At 37.5% G+C, this 17713-nt stretch overlaps 1 protein-coding gene across 16 annotated transcripts in view; it reads left to right on the top strand.

Moving 5' to 3' along the window:
• Positions 1-510: 510 nt before the first annotated feature.
• Positions 511-17713, top strand: part of CNTLN (centlein) — a 177211-nt gene continuing 160008 nt past the window's right edge. For all 16 annotated transcript variants that reach the window (XR_014939174.1, XR_014939173.1, XR_014939175.1 and 13 more), the window contains exons 1-2: positions 511-756; positions 16644-16732. Coding sequence is in view for 8 of the 16 variants with exons in the window: in XM_085528295.1 (XP_085384421.1) it covers positions 661-756; positions 16644-16732 (185 nt within the window). In the remaining 8 variants the exon portion in view is untranslated. The remainder of the gene's footprint in view (positions 757-16643; positions 16733-17713) is intronic.

The following is a 17713-nucleotide window of genomic DNA, read 5'->3' as shown; positions in this document are numbered from 1 at the left end:
TCAAAACCCAATTTGTACATGCAAATCCATCACCAAAGACACTGGATTCTTTGTTAGGTCACTTGGGGGAAGGACTGGACATTTTAACGTGTAACTTATCAGATGCACTTGCCTGCATGTAAGAATTTCAATTTTAGCTACAATGGCACACTTGGGACAACTTTTCTGATACTCGTGCAGAAATGATGACAGGTGGGGAAAGAAAAGACAAATATTTCAGAAGACCCAACAGCTCTTCCAGGATTAATTTCCAGTCGCAGGGTCTTAAACCCAGCTGCAAGAAACAAAACACCTGAATAGTCTTGCTATTGAGACAAGGCTCGGGTTTCCAGAGGTAGAACGGGGGGCTGTAAGGCAAAACGCCACACCTGATCCTACACACTGAGGTAGAACACGGCACACCGCGCATGCGCAGCCCCGCCGCTCGGGCGGGCAAATTCAAACCTGCCCTGTCGCCCCTCCGCTTCGCTGGGGTAGCGGTTGTGCTGACGTCATTGCGCCGCGTCCCTCGCCGTGGTTTCCGGCGCTCGTGCGTTCGGTGCGTGGAGCACAACCGGGAAAGTTTTCGTTTGTGCGGCTCGTGGCTCCGCTTCTCTCCGCGTCCCGTCCTGCCGCCGTGGGGCCTGTGAGCTCCGGTGAGAGGTTGTCAGCACGACGCCGATGATGGAGGCGGGGAGCCCGGAGGCGGCCGCATCGCGGGTGGCTGCGCTGGAGGAAGAGCTGCGGTGCGTGGCGGAGGAGCTGAGCCGCTGCCAGGTACCTGAGCGCGGGGCGTGGCGGGGAGGGGTGGCCGGAGCGGTGCGGCCGGGGCCTGTCGATGCACCGGGTGCCGCTGGGCCGCGGGTTCGGGCGGGTGGGGAGAGCCGGGGGAGCAGCCCCAGCGAGTCACGGGCATCCTGCGGGGCACACCTGTCGGGCGGGGCCGGGGGCCGCCCGGGTAATGGCGTTGGGTCCGGGCGGACTTGTGCCCACAGTAGCTCTGGTCCCCGTATACATATTGTAGTGTTTGAGCAAGCGTTGGGCCCCAGAGCTGCTCTCTGTGTGCTGCCTCTCTTTGCCTCTTCGTCATTGAGAAACTCATGTATTTGCCCGGCGAATGGTGTTGAGGATACCAAAGTGAGCTGTGGTGCATAACTACTGGAAAAATGAACAAACAAAAGGGGTCTGTAGCTACATAAGTCTCAAGGAATCCTTCAGAGATCGTTTAATACCCCCTCACCTGGCACTGCGGTTGAGTGCACCCAAGCCCATTCTTGGTGAGGTGTTGATAATAGTAGTTGTCCTTGGGAGAGCACCACCTATACTGTCTTCCTTACTGTCATCCTAAACAGATATGCTCTTATAATTTTACCAATTGGCCATTCATCACTTGTGCTTGCTGCTTAGTATATTTTATGAGAATAAGCAAATGGTAATCCTACAGCATAGGAAGTTCCGCATGAATGTGCGGAAGAACTTCTTTACAGTGAGGGTGACAGAGCACTGGAACAGGCTGCCCAGGGAGGTGGTGGAGTCTCCTTCTCTGGAGGTATTTAAGACCTGCCTGGACACCTACCTGTGTGACATGGTGTAGGGAGCCTGCTTTGGCAGGGGGGTTGGACTCGATGATCTCTAGAGGTCCCTTCTAACCCCTACAGTTCTGTGATTCTGTGGTAGGTAGCAGGAGGAGGTCTTGTTGTGGTTTTCTACTGTGCTAGAGAACTGCATAAAGCCTGGCAAATAAGGAATAGGGAAATATGATATCTGATGCTTGCCTCTCTTGTTCTCTGGTAGCCCAGCCAGTATCTTACTATGCTGCATGCTCAGGTGAAGCATGTTAAGTTCAGGGCGTATGTAGTCATATCTAAGAACAGAAAATAGTATCTGAATTGGAATTGGAAGCTGTTGCTCCAAGCAGCGATGGTATACCTGGCAACTGGTGCTGAACTTGTGTTACAGGTAGAATCAAGACTTGGAAGAAACTTGCATCTCGGAGGACAAAGGGGAGAGGGAGTTGTCAGCAAAAATCTCATTTAGCAATTCAAAACAATCAATGACTTGGAGATGTCTTAGGTGTCATGTCACCCTCTGCATGTTTGATAACTTAACCTGTTATTTGAGGGCTGCACCAAAAGTAATGCTTCCTATTTTATTATGTTGGCCAATAACATCAGAGGCAGATATTGCTGGTATGGCAGTTAGAAGTTGAACCTCCTCACTAATACTGTTTTACATGCTGATAACACTTAACACATGGCAGACTATGTCTGACAAAATGATGTGTACGTATATCTGAAGTGAAGGTGTGGAATTGAATTCCTCTATGTGGAAAGAGTTATACATGTTGACATCAGTGGCAGCAGTGCTGTGAAAGAAAATCCATGTTCTGGATGGCCATGCACTGCTGTTGCCATGAAATGAAGAGCTTCTTGGCGAATCAGCATGAATCACCCGATGGTGATGACTGCAATGAAGAACAATGTTTTGTAGCTGAGAATTTGCACTATCAAGTTGTGCTATTGTGTGCCTGGTATCTATTATAGTTTCCAGGGAAATAAATAGGAGGCATTACTTTTGGAGAGTATTCATATGAGATGTTTTTGAAGTAGATTATAAATAATAGAAACTTGTAGTTAAGTGTCTGATTTCTTCCCCTTTTGATATGTTCATGTGCATTTCACGTGCAGTTGTGTGCATTTATGTTTGTTAATGAGCCGATTCCACTTACCTTGAAACGAGTAACCAGAATTTCTTTTTAATGTATTGAGCCAGCATGAAGCTAAAGGTGGCTGTGTCCTGAATTGTGTGGTTACCACTGATAGGATGTGCTGTCACCGCTATGAGCTGGTGTCAAAACTGCAGTCCATGGAGTAGTTACATACAAATTCCCCTTCAAAGTTCAAGATGTAGCCCTGGGTGGATAAAGCAATGTACAATTTTGGGGCAGGGAAAAGATGAAACTTCTGGATTTCCTGGAACCTGGACAATCCCTCATCACTGACTGCTGCATTCAAACTCTGTCTGAGTTGAAGGCTCACACTTCCAGAGTCAGGCTGAACAGGACAAAATTTCTCTTTCAGCGTGATAACACCAGGCTTCATATTGGTTTGAAGACCATGAAGCTTGTGCCAATCTTAGCTGGACATTCCTACCACCTCTACCATAAAGTCTGGGTTTGGTACCTTCTGACTTCTACCTGTTCAGGGCAATGAAAGATAGTCAGAGTGGGCAGTGTTTTTCTAGCACTGGCTCTATCACAGCTTCTGTGATAAGCTTCTACTTATGCAGATGTTTATGAGCAGACTCTTGTTTTACCACTGCTGAAAATACATAGCTAATGGTAGTGACTGCATTGAAAATAATGTTCTACCACTACGGATTGGCAGTGTAGTACTAGCATGCACTTTTTATCAGCTGTAGTTTCCATGAAAATAATGTGGAGATGTTACTTCTGGAGCAATCTGCTAACTTTTCGCTACTGCCTTTTTCTGTAACAAGATTCTAGAGTAGCTGACCCTTCTTATTTGATGTAGTGTTGTATTCTAGGATTTTTTACCTCATCACTTTTTTTTTTTTTTTTTTTTTTTTTGCCTTTTAAGATAATACACCATGTAATCATACATAGAGAACTGAGTATTCAGTGATATTTTGATATGATATTTTGAAAATTAATTATTTTTCCCTACTTTTCTAAGGCGAGGGTTCTCTGGATAAGTCTAGAACTTGTCACCTTAGAGTTAAAGTACTTGGTGTTTTCTTTAGTTTTTCTAACAGTGTTGTGAGGACTTGAATCTCATAAGTGGATTCTTGAGCATAGCAATTCTGCCTCTTTTTTTTTGTTTGTAAAAACTGATACTGTTTTATCATTCAGAAACTGAATTTGCAAAAATGAGGAGGCTACTAAGAAAGCAATCTCAGTCTCAAGCTTCCAACACCATCAGTGGTGGAGACTTTTGTAAAGCTGAGTGAGAAAGGAAATATTTGGCTTGTATTTGTCTCTGGTATTATGCTGTTTGGAAAAACAGTTATTGCTGCATCTGCAGCAGAGCACTGTATAATTATTTTGATGCTCAGATAATGAACAACTCTTAATTTCAGTGCTCCTCTTGTTTTAATTTCACTTAAGAGTAACTTGAATAATGGAGTTGTTTCCTGAAAACAGTTGAGGAGGAGGAGACATGGATACTTTTTTTTAGACCTTGTTGTTCCAGTTTTGTGTCTGGCTTTATATTGTTCGGGAGCAGTGAAAAGGGAGAGGTCAAACAGTGAGTTCTAACACATCTGGTTTCTGTTACTTGCTTTAACTGTTGCATTCTATTTTAGTGTTTTATACTTCTGCCTACCTCCTAAATATCTTGAGAGCCTTCCTTGGAATATCTTTAACAGCTATGTCCATATTTCTCCATGGAGTTCTTGGCTCTCATTGGTGTTTATAAGATTGGGTCTGTGTTTTTCTGCTTCTCCTTTTCCCTTGAGGTTGTGGCTTTTATTTTATTTTATTATGATTTTGAGCAGATGAAAGTACTTTTTTTTAATTGTTTTATCTTTTTTTTATTTTTATTTTTTTTCCAAGTACACTTACCTTGAGGTAAAGGAAATCATGATGTCTTTTTTAAAGAGGAGCGATATGCTGGGTCTCTAGAATCTCAATCTGTCTGTAGAGTGTCTGTGCCATTTGGTAGAAAACAAGGTGCATCCTTTAGCAAATGGCTATCTTCTGCTCTATCCTAGCTCCCAGTCTCTTAATGGTTGAATAATAGACACTATTCCCCAAATGAAGAGGTGGGAAAGATTCTTTGAAATATTGTGCAGTGAGACTTTGTCAAATGCTATCTTTCAATGTAACGGAGAGCAATTTAAGACCAGCTTTTCTCTAACCAGTTGTATTTTCTATTACTGGAAGTGTTAGTAGAAATGTAAAGTTGAAAGAAACAGGTGCATGCCCTACTGCTGGTGTTGACTGCACAAGAGCTTCATCACTTTATTAGTTGCAGCTTTTCCTACAGAAGTTATGTTACAACTCTTTCTGCTAAAATAAGGTGTGGTTTCTCCCGTTTGTGCTTCCTTTTTAAACTGAGTGTGTTTTTGGTTTCCACAGAACCACAAAGTTCTCTGTAGGTTCAAGGTGTATTACACATGTCTTTTTTGTTGTATTTACTAGCTTACTTGCTGTTCCTAGCAGTGATGATTGTAAAGCCAACTCCTTAGCTATAGTGGGAGTTTAGAGGTATATACAACTGTTGCTAAGGATCAGATTTCTCAAGAAAGCAGCACTGCAGGGCACTTACTGCATAGTTTATACTACAGTAATTCTGCTGTAGTGTCTGATCAAAGTAACCACACAGCTGCTTATGGTTTTCCATATACAGATGCAGTTTATAGGTTCAAAACCAGAAAATTCTTCATTAGCCATAAATAAGCAAATTCATTAGTAATCTTTGTGTGGATAGTCTGCTGCTGCAGATTATCAGGTAGAATTCAGCTTCAAAAGGTGATAAATATAAACTGGGGAAGAAGGAGATCTTCTTGAAGTTGCTGTTAATGTTACTTCTGTTCATTGTCAGTTATTGGAGTGACATTCCTAACTATGGTCTGTACATATCTGTAACCCCTTTTAGGTAGAAAGGGAATAAGGTTTTACATGAAAAGGAAGTAAGAAAAGTGGACTGTTCTTTTGTGGAAGGTGGGATGACTGCAGTTACAGCTTCTACTGATGTTGTTTTGTTTTGTTTCTTGCTTGTCTTGGAAAGCTGTGCATAGACCTTGTCTGATCTTCATCCCCCATTTTAATACTGTTTGCAGTATAATACTTCTATGGACACATGGACTTATTTTCATCAGTTTGTGGGTCTAGGTAGGATGTAAAATATTCTGTTTGAAACCGCTAGCACTGACCATGGATAAAATTGCTGTAACACAGCTATATAGTATTAAGAAATTTCCATTTCCTGGAAAAAGAGATGCATTCTGACCTTCTTTATCAACAGATTCTGGGCACTCACCGGGAATTGAAAGAAGACATGATGATGGCCATTTGGCTTATAAATAATAATCAACAAATTACTTATCTAGAAGTTTATATGAAAAATACACTAAGTGGGTTAAAAAAGAACTAACCAAAGCATTGCATCTTCTCCTGTTACATGTATTTTACATGTATTTTACATGAGTGTTGATTGATTTAAACACTTTTAATATATGCAATAGCTGTGAATTATTTAATATTATTTAATAATTTTAATAATATTATAGAAAAATCACTTTTCTTCCTTAGTGATCTGCTTATTATGTAAAGATTTTCTTTCTTATTCTGGCTTAGTGGCTAAAATTAAAATGGTTGTGAACTATCACTGTGATAATTGTGTTAGTTTTTCTTCTGGATTAATTGTTGATATTCATATGTACTGTTCATTTAAAATGGTGCAGAGGGTTTAATGCCTCCATTCATTAAATACTGATTTATTTTATTAGTGATTAAGCCAAGACCACATACTTATTGGTACCATGGGATGCCAGCTGTTTAGTGTTTTGGGTGGTTTTTTGTTTGTTGTTGTTATTTTTCTTACATTTTGCCATAAGGAGTCTAAATCACATGAGTCTGATTGGTACAGGTGCTATTAATAAAGGCCCTACCCTTTCTTCTAGGCAGTGAAACACTGTCATTGAATAGCTATTCATTCAATTTTTTTTTTTTTTGACAACTTTTATCTGATAGAAATAAAACTACTTGTACTCTTTGTACAAAAGAATAATTCACATTCATGTAGAACTGTGAAGATGACCAGAATGAGGCTTATTAAAAATTTTATCTTTGCATTTATTTGATTACCTACTCACATTATGTTTGTAAATGGTATTTCAACTAGCCTCTAGAGTAAGTGAGAAACAAATATCTGGTACAGAGATGAGTAGAAAGATTTCCTTTTTTGGGATCTAAAGGTCTTCACTGTTTCTCAATAAAGAAAGACGTGTTTTATTTTGTAGCAAAGTTACAGGCTCTTGCTTGTAGTTTTTCCAGCTGCAGTGAGCACAATTCTGTAACACACTGACTTCTACACATCAAACTGCACGATGTTTGAGATCTGGCATTAAGGAGAATTTCTTTAAGCAGGTTGGTTTTCTTATTTATTTATTCATTTATTTTAAATTCAGGAGGACGTAGCAGTTCTTCAGGATTTACTTTAGGTGATCTTATTCTTTGTTGTTACTATGCATGCTTTTTCAGTGATTTCAGTTGCTATTTAGATCCTAACTTAGAAGATTTTCACATAGAATTCTGCCTTTTGTCCTCCGTTTCAGAGGACTTCCATGATAAGAACAGTCAGAGTTAATGTGATGGACCCACATTTTGCTTGATTAGTTGGGATAATTCAGACTGAATATACCCAAAAGTGTATTTTTATGAATATGTGGTTTGAGAAATGAATCTTGTGGATTCCCATGTCCTGAAATACGCTTAAACTATGAAATGTATTATAGTAATCCAGACCATTGTGTTAAATACAACACTGAAACTTAAAGATTATTCTCTTTTCTTAAAATAACAATTCAATTCTTAAAGTGACTTATATGCAAAACTTGTATTTTATTCTGTGTATCTTCCAATCAAACCATGAGCTGTACCTCATGTTCACCAGGGATGAAGTATTTTTTTCAAATGTGAAGATCAAAAGTAGCCTAGGCTGCAGTGACCATGAGATGGTGGAGTTAAGGATCCTGTGGACAGTGAGAAGACTGGAAAGCAAATGTTCAGCCTGAACTTCAGTGAATAGGATTTGGCCTCTTCAGATTTCTTCTTGGAAGCGTCCCATGGGATAAGACAATGGAGGGGAAAAAGAGGCCTGAAGAGCTGGTCAGTATTCCAAGATAATGTCCTCCAAGCTCAGCAGAGGTCCACCTCAAGAAGAGAAGTTAGGCAAAAATGTCAATTACCTAAAAGGTTCTTCAGTAGAGAGGCATCTGATGACAGAAAACCTCCTTGTTTCCACAGTGAGGCATCTGGTGTCAGAAAACCTAATTCGGGGTTTGTCCCTGCCCTTTTTATCCTACTTCTTCCCAGCCTTTGTGACATTTCTGGAAGGCTCGGGTCAGAGTCATGTGAATTCCTTGGAGATGGCCATCTTTCTTGAGATAGGCCCGCACAAAAAGACCACTTTAGGACCATTAATCTGCATCTTATCTCGCTTTCCTAGCTCCCGGACTTGTCCATCTCTTGAACAAAGGGATTTCTCGAACCTTGGTTCCTGTGTGTCTCAGACAAAGGGAGTCCTGGAACCTTGGCCAGGACTTGCCTAAACTTGTCCATTTCAGCAAACTTTGAGACAGTAATGTAAAAAGCATGGCCTCTTACAAATATATAGCTAATTATTTTTCTAGAGTCATAACTTCACGTGGTGGTTTTATACTGTTAGTACTTCAGCATTAAGAAATTTAAGCATTAAGGGGAGGAAGATGCACTTGTTTCCTGATAGCATCTATTTCGAAGTTACCAATTTTCTGACAAATCTGTCGGACAGATGTAGTGGTGCATACTGTGTTTGTGACTCTAATGCAGTGGAAAATAAGCCAATGTTTTATTTGCAGCCCGTGTATATATGGCAGTATATAAGGTGAGGTACTGATCTGTTGCATGTTCTAGTGACTTTCAAGTCTTAAAAAGCTTAGTACCTCAAAGATCAGAGCATTGGAATGTATAATCATCCAGCAACACTGGTGAGTTGTAGAGAGAATGCTTCTTACGGAGGAGTAGAATATGTGACTAGAAAACACAGATGCTGTCACAGTAAGGTTTAGACATTTTGCGCTGGCAGAATTCTAGCAGCATACCTTTAAAAGTCAGGTGACAAGAAAGTGTGTTACCTGCATGTAAAATGTATCCATTAGCTTGATTAAAGACTTAATCTCTTTAATCAGAAACGTATTAGGTGGTAGGAGAGTTGTATAACCATCTATTTTGTTGCAAGTGTTTAAATGTCTGTGCCTCACTTGATTTCGTGTTTTCTCTGTCTTTCCAAAAGCTGATATGGTATTTGCTTGGTCCTGTGTGCTAAATTTCTATATCAGTTCTTTCAGCGTGATAGCAGTGGTTTTTTTTACAGAGTAGTAAAGTACTCCGTGTTACCAAAAAATTGTCAGTGTCTAGTTTTAAGGAGTTCTTACTGAAAACAGTAAACCAATAGCTCCCTCTGTCCTGCTGAATGTTTCATTTCCCCTTTTGGGGGTATTAATGGGTATCTGCTGCTTAAAATTTTAAATAAGCATTTGTGTCCTAGAGTCCTATGCTTTCTTAGCACTTTTACCTGGGGGGGGGGAGAGGGGGAAGAACAGGGGAGAGAGGGGGAACTTGGGTAAGGGGGACTTGGGTGCAAGTGTTGTGGTTGTTTTGTTTTACAGGTTTGTTTGTTTGTTTGTTTTGCTTTGTTTTCTTCTTTTTGCCTTTCATTTGTGTTCCATGGACATTCTGTTTCTGATTTCAGAAGGCAGTACTTATTTAGTAAGCTATTTCTGATGTGGTATGAACACTTCTAATAGTTAACATGCTCTGAAATAAAGTGAAGTATCAAAAAGAATAATGCCTCTAAACTGTAGTTAAGGCATGTGATCTGTGACTTATACTGCAGGAGATTTTTGAGTTTATCCTTGTTCTAGCACAGTTTATTGTAGACACATAGAGAAAAAAATAAATCTTTCTTTAAGTTTAATGTACAAAGTAATGAATTATAGTTCACGTGAGCAGAAAGGTACTGCTTTTGTTTTTATCATTGTCACTGCTAAATTAAAAGTCTTTTTCATTTAAGAGTTCAATGTCATGACTTTAAAAGAAAGCCAGCTAATTCTTCTTGATAAAATAGTGTAGAAATTCTGAAAACTGATGAGGTTGCTTTTCAGTTTCCTGCACACAAATACTTCATGCAGCACTGATACCAATATCAATGTAGTATCAAATGTCCAGAGAAATATTTAGGCTCAGTTTTCTCTTCCAAGATGAGAGGAGAAAAACTGAATTGAAATGAGAATGTTTGTCTTGCCTTGTGTTAAAGCCAGACAGATTCTCTGTTTGTGACTTAAGCTAATGTTTAGGAAGTTCACAACTTGCAAGCATTTGTGAAAATTCATGACATTTAACCTGTGGTTCAACTTAATTTTTTTTCCAGCTTCTGAGCTTGTTACCGTTAAAAATAAATAAATTAATAAAGTATGATTTGCTTTGCAAAGAACAGTTATTGTTTATCCTGTGCATCTTGCAGTATTATGACTGTGACTGCTTTCATCGAGGACTGACGGAAAATCTCACTTTTCAATATACTCTGTTTGTTACTTTGTAATTCTCTGGTTTTAGCTGGCATACTTCATCACAGGATAAGCATCTTTATCTGACATTAGATGTGTTGTGGATAATCATAATTTTAGTGAGTAATTTGCAATAACTTTCAAATGACGTCTGTTTTATGCCTTGTGTACAGAAGTTCTCAGCTGTTCAAGGTACGCTCACTGACCTCTTGAGCTGCTAATGTACACTTGAGTAGAATGCACATTCCTTGGGTATGCTGAAGATTGATATATCCCAGGCCTTGACAGCTGCAGTGTCTTTCTGTGCCAACTTCAGGCTGTCTGAGCAGCCTTTTTTCAGAAGAAATTGTTTGGCTCCCAAGACCATTCAGGGAACTGCCTTACCAAATCCTTTAATTGTGCCAAGAGTTTAAGAGACTATTTAAATGTCTTTCCATCTTAAAACTGTAATAATTTTTAACTAATATTCTATTATATAAAATGTAATTGATTGTAGATTTATTTGAGACAATTCTAGCTATGAAAATGTTTAGCAATCACATTTAATAGTTACTTATCATTCATTGAGTTATGTTTTCCTAATGTGTTATTGCAGTAATGAGAAAATTTTGCACATCTCCATATTAACATTCAGTGAAATGAAGCTCATTGATTTTTGAGTGTAGATGGTGTTTTATTTTATTACTGATAAAACACATTTGAAAGCACAGTTAAATATTTTTTCTTATTGTTTTGGCAGAAAGATTCGCTTAGGGAGAAAGTTGCTCTATTTTTACAATTACAGAAATACAAATGTGCAACAAAAATCATCTGTTCATATAGGTTGGAATATTTGGTGATATAATTAATGAATAGCACTTGTAACTTTATTTTTGATGACAAAATTGTTTTTTAAACAGCATTTATTAATTATAATTATGATAGAGTTCAACATTTGTGGCAACTAGCATGATTTTCTTACCTGGCTACCTGGAAATATTTTTTTATATTGTTGTTGTCATTTTGGTTTGTTTTTGAAGTAGACGTTATTTAGACTTTTCTATTTAACTATTCCTTTGAAGTTTATTTTGTGTATGCTACTTAGATTCAGTATGACTTTCTTCAACATTTTTTCATTATCCTCAGTCTGAGGTATGGTGTTTTCTTTTCCTCTCCTGCTGTATTGACTGCTTATGTCTATTCTTTCAGCACAGAGTGAAATCTGGCAGATTGAAGTTATGCAGTGAGTGCAGCAATTTCATTGACATGAATAAAACTTGGAACTGATTTTCTCTTTTTTGAGCAGGTCTCTAAGTAAACTGTGAGATGGTTTGAAATTAACTTGAACCATCTATTTAATTGAAAAAGAATGTTCACAACTATATGTTGGTGTTCTTATTAGGAAAACAACTGACTGTTCATCACAGTGAAACTAACTATCTTTGATATTATTGAATGGTCAGTTTTTGTATGCACTGGCCACACTTACGTAGGAACTAGTTTGTCAGAGACTTTGTATGTGTTGGAAACTCAATAAGAAATCACAGGTAGACTGTGAAAAATTCCCCTTCCTCATGCTATATGTGTATACTTTGTACGTATCGTGGTCTTGTTGATAGTCTTCATCAGTGGTCTTCTGATGGTGCAAAGCTGGGAGGAGTGACTGGCACACTAAAAGGCTGTGCTGCTATTGAGCAAGACCTGGATAGATTAGAGAGCTGGGCTGAGAGATGCCTTACGAAGTTCAGTAAGGGCAAGTGTGGAGTTCTACACATGGGATGGAATCACCTCACACATCGGTACAGGTTAGAGGCTTCTGGAAAGGAGCTCTGTGGAGAAGTACACTAGAGTCCTGGTTGACAGGAGGTTGGCCATGAGCCAGCAGTGTGCCCTTGTGGCCAAGAAGGCGGCTGATAATATCCTGGAGTGTGTTAAAAAGAGAATGACCAGCAGGACAAGGGAGGCTACCCTCCCTTGTGTATTCTACCTTTGTGAGGCCACTTATGGAGTTCTATATCCAGTTTTTGGCTCTCCAGTACAGAAAAAACAGAAACAGAATACTTCTAGAGAGAGTCTAATAAAGGTCTACAAACTTGATTAGTAGTCTGGAACCTCTCCTGTACAAAGAAAGGCTGAGAGATCTGGGATTGTTCAGGCTTGAGAAGGCTGAGGAGGGATCTCATCACAGCTTCTAAGTATCTCAAGAGCTGTAGTCAAATGGATGGTGCCAGGCTCTTTTCAGTGGTGTACAGTGACAGGACAAGGGACAGTGGTCTCAAACTGGAACAAAGGAAGTTCCATATAAACACAAGGAATAACTTCTTTACTGTGAGGATGGGAGTGTGCTGGAACAGGCTGTCCAGAGAGGTTTGGAGATTCCTTCTCTAGAGGTTCTTCAAATCCAACTGGATACTTTCTTGACTGAGTTACTGTAGGGAACCTGCTTTTGTCAGAGGTTTTGGACTTGATGGGTTCCCCAGAGGTTCCTTCCAACTCTTGCAATTTTTTGATTCTTAGTTATTTGCAACAACAATTTAGTACATAGTTTTCACACTATTATTTCTTTGTGTGTGTGTGTGTGTGTGTGTGTAAAGGGGGAATTATGTATTTAGAAGAATGTATCTGAAAATTACATATTGTTGTATACTCTTCTGAGGCTCTGTGCAGCTCCTCAATTTGGGGTCTGGAGTGTGGAAGCTCCTTCCAGAACAACTCTAAGGGCAGCCGTTTCTTGTTACGAATCTCATGAGAGCGGATAATGCTTCTTGGAGTCATGCAGAAGCCTAGGTGTCTTGGTTCTTCTAATAAGTGAATACATTATATACTTCTAATAAATGAATAAAAACCACAACACAACAGGTACTTCAACACTGTTGTACAGAGAACCGTAAAGGCAGAATCTAAGGAAGCTGTATTATAACTAAATTCCATTATAATAGGAGACAAAATTAGATTGGACAAAGCCCACGAGCTTACCAATCAGCATCAGTAATTTTGTCTGGCTGAAGACTTTAAAACACTTGCCAATGGAGTACTGTTTGTACTTTGTTAGATATGCTGTTGTGGCTTCTTGACCCTTAGACTAATTTGCAAGTGGTTTTAAGTAGTTCAGTGCAAAATTACACTGAATCATGTATGAAAGATATAAAAATGTTCAAGTACTTTTATCAGTTCAGCTCTGCTCTTTATGTTGCTGATTAACTGAGATTTGAATTATAAATATTTTGAAATTGTATCGAGACGTAGCTTATTAGATGTTCATGCCTATGTTATGGTTCAAAGATTTCTTTATACTTGACCTGATGAGTGTAAGAACTACTGACGTACTTATTGTCCTCCTAAATAATGTAAAACCACGTTTCTGTTGCTGTTGTTTAGCGAGTTTTTATTTGGCTTTGTGTTCGTTCTTTGACAGACTCCAAAAAGAAATGCAAGATGTTCTTAAACATTCAGAACGCTCAGGATCCGTGTTCTGTCTGGATCCTAATGCTTTGTTGGAAGTGTGCAACAGTTTTTCCAGCCTGAACAACATTTCTATTTTTCTTTCAGCTTCAGCCTGTGAAGAAGCAATAGGTTGTTTGGAAATCACTATCTACTGATCACATGACATGGTAGAGCATTTACAGGACTTGCTCTTGCCAGATTTTGTGATTAAACGGGGAAAAGGTGTATAGTTTGTATAGTCTTCAGACCAGATACATAGAAATCTGGGGTCATGTAAGAATCATTAAGTGACATCGGTCAGTGTGCTAGAGGCTGTATTGTTTGCTTTTGAAAAGAGGTGGGAAACGATCTGTGGCCTCATTTGAGTAACACAATTGCCATGATGCTGCTTGAGGCCTAGTTTTGTTGTCTTCTGCCCTTATACACCATTATCCTATTACTTACCTGTTTGTTTGCATGCAAGTGTCACTAGGCAGTCATTATATTGCCCATGCTGATTAGAAAACAACTATCTCCCTTTCAGATTTTTTTAAAAAATTATTTATTTATTTTTGTGGAATAACTAATGTTCTATTTCTTCCTGTTACCTTTTCTTAAAGTACCAAAAATACCAGGAATGAAGTCCTCTTGTCAGCACTTTCAGCACTTACTATACTATATATTCAACAAAACATGCTGTTTTTTTCTTTATGCTGTAGTCAAGTTTGCATATAAGCTAGTGATAGCCTTGAATTGTTAGAACTTTGTGACCAGAGTGTTTCTTTTATTTACTAACACAATTAGCTCAGTCTGATTTGTTAGTGGTGTGTGTTGTTAACATAATTGGATACATTTTTCATGGTTTCTGTCAATACTTTACTAATGCAGGAAATTTCCATAAAGTTTTCTATGTAGTTGATGAAGTTGATGGTATTTAAGGGTTTAAATGTATATAATCTAGAAATGACAGTATTTGAAAGAAGAGGATATTTCTTAAAATAAAATAAAATAAAGGCTCCCCCTTTTCACTTTTCACTTATTGTTTTGCACATGTTCATTGTTGCTTCAATTCTTCATAGAATTTTAAAATTCAAATACATAAAATTTGAATGCGTAAAATTCAAATTTCTGAATTTTAGTGGAGGACACATCAGAACTTTAACAAAAGATTTTCAGGGTCTCCTCATGAAAAAGTGAAGTATTTACAATAATCTATCTCAGTTTATTATATAAATGTTTTATATAATAGTTCTTATATAAAACATATTTTTTAAATTGTAATATTATTTGTCTATCATGACATCATTCTTGATTTAATTACTTAAATCAAATACGCTGATAAATCCTGATTGAAATTCTCTTGTCCTTAGAGAGGTCTTTTGATTTCATGTTGTAGATACTTGTCTTGTTCTGAAAGAAGAGAAACTTTGTGTTAGACCTGCTGTCATGTGCTGGAACTAATATTGCTTGTAAAGTGTAGGTCTGCTTCCCAGAAGGAAAGGCTGATTGGGAACAAATGGAAAGAAAACATATCGAAAGTATAAAGTGTAGTTTCTATTCCTGAGATTGACTCTAATTTAGTCATGCAATGTGTGGTTTTCATTAACTCTTGTGAGGTCAAACTTGTAGTTCTATTAGGCTATTGTGTGTCTTACATGACCATTGCTTTTAGCTGCTTCTAGTCATGGGCAGAGAAATCTGAGAAAAGGAGCAATCTGTTTATGTCTATAAAAAAGTGAGAAACTGATTGAAGAGGAAATTAAGCGAGAAAACTATAATGAAGCCAAATGGTGGAGGTGAACATAGGAACTCAAGTCTTCTGTTTTAGAAGTTAATAAGGGTTAAGATTTTTTTATTTTATTTTTTTATTTTTTATTTTTTTTTTCAGAGAAATGCTGTGTTATTTATCTATTCTAGGTGACCTCAGTTGAGTTTCTTGATAACAAATTAAGTGTTTATCTTAGCATACTTTTAGGTTCTAGAAACTTGGGAGAACAGGGAAGCAGTGTAATCGATAGCCATCAGAGTAGCAATTTTCCTTTTATGTTATACATTTTTTTCATTCACATTCTACTTTTTTTTAAGATTAAAGGCTTGTAAAAGTAGCCTAAAATGCATCCTTGTGATTTTTTTTTTTTTAATCTAGCTGGCTGTTTGGCAATTTTTATTTATTAATTTCGTATTTGATGATAGCCTGTGTTTAGTAGACTTGATATTAGCCCAATGCATGCTTTATGTACATGTGCTTTCCTTCCTTTCTTTCTCATTGACTTCAACATTGCTGATTTTTGTGTCCTATATATTTATGGAGTTAACACATTATGATTTTAATTTTCGACTGCATCAATATTGGTGCTTCCAGTAATACTACTGTATTATATTAAGAATACACCTCTGCAGAATAACAGGTTAGTTAGTGAAAAATAGAAACCTGGAAAAGCTTTAAACTGACCTTTGACTCTAGGAAACTTTCTTCATTGGATTTTTGTAAAGCATTTTTTTCTTACTCTCATTTCAGAATCTTTTCTGAAGCTTTTATATGATATAAGTTAGAGCATTTGTTAGACTTATATACTGTCTGCTTTGAAAGAAAAACTTAAGAGCTTTGCATAGCAGAATTTAATGTTTAAGTACGTATTCCATATATATTGTAAAATCATCATATATTGATTGACATCCTACTACTATTAGAAGTTCTTGAAACTGATATAACAAAAGGCATTCTTTGCTGCTGCACGTCACACTGTGCACTCTTACAGTTGTCAAAAGAAAATTCTACATTGTTCAAACTGTTTATTCAAGATAATTACTCAGTATGTTTTTTAGTGTCAAGAAGGTAATTCTTACTATAACATAGGTTTTATTTATTGTTGTCTTCTGCATGTTCTCAACTTTTTTTTTTTTTTTTTTTTTTTTTTTTTTTTTGTTATAAGAAATCTAACATGTAGTTATTCTGTTTCTGTCTTTTTAAGGGTGACAAAGAATTTTTGTGGTCTCTTTGGAAGCGTCTCCTGGCGTCAAATCCAGACCTTACACAAGCTATCAGTTTAGCAGTGGAAAGGTGAGTTTAAACGTCTAAAATTTTTTAAAAACAAATAAACAAAACTGCTGATACTACATCCATGTTTTTAATTGGAAAAAATGCATGATTTAAAGAAGTGTTACAAATACTGTACATATATGCATATCTACTATTGAGCTGTGTCAAAAGTACTTAGAACACGTTGCTAGTTTCCTTTCTTGATTTAAGACTGGGTTATAGTTCAAAATCTGTTGAATTAAACTCTTAAATTATTAATTTACTGCATATTTGAATTTCCTGAAGGAATAACAGAGGGTGATAAGACACATTTTCTGTTATCATATGTAGATAAATATTCTGTTATCATATGTTAGATAAATCAGGTGTACAGATTGTGTTTATTGTTATGTCCGGTTCCTGCTGAAGAAGTGAAAGGCTAAGACATGGTAAGCGAAGAAATGACTATGCAGTTTAAATATCTTTTTCTGAGCATACTAGTGCTGACAATATTTTCATGTTACCTACTTACAAGCAACTGACTGCTATGAGTTTTAATAAACAAAGTATATAACTATTTTAGAATGCTAATATTTATAGATTTAGGATTTCTGTAGACCAAAGTGAGGAAAAATATGAGTGAGAAGATAATGTGATTGTCAGAATTTCCTGTTTTATCTCAGGGTGCCATGATGATCCCTCTTAAAAAGTAAAAGAGTAAAAGAGTAAGTGAATTTCATTTTGAAGATGTATTTAAAGTAAAGCATTATGTTCTTTAGCAAGGAGCATGTTTGCTATGGTGCTGTACTATAGAGAGTAAAGTTCATTCTCTTCTTTGTATAACACAGTAAAACATTCTGCCAAAAACATGATGTTTTTACATTACAGCTAATATGCTGTAGCATTCATATCCAGGGAAAGAAATGGACACTTCACGTGCATGTAGTTTATGTTAAAACAGCCTTACCTGAGTGTTCAGATGACATCATCACCTGCAGTGGTGTCAGCTGATTCTGTTTGTGT

Source organism: Coturnix japonica, chromosome Z, assembly GCF_054131305.1.
Source record: "Coturnix japonica strain WE chromosome Z, WE-NBRP24, whole genome shotgun sequence".
Taxonomy (NCBI): Eukaryota; Metazoa; Chordata; class Aves; order Galliformes; family Phasianidae; genus Coturnix; species Coturnix japonica.
Note: the sequence above shows the minus strand (reverse complement) of the source record. Positions and strands in the feature narration are given on the sequence as shown.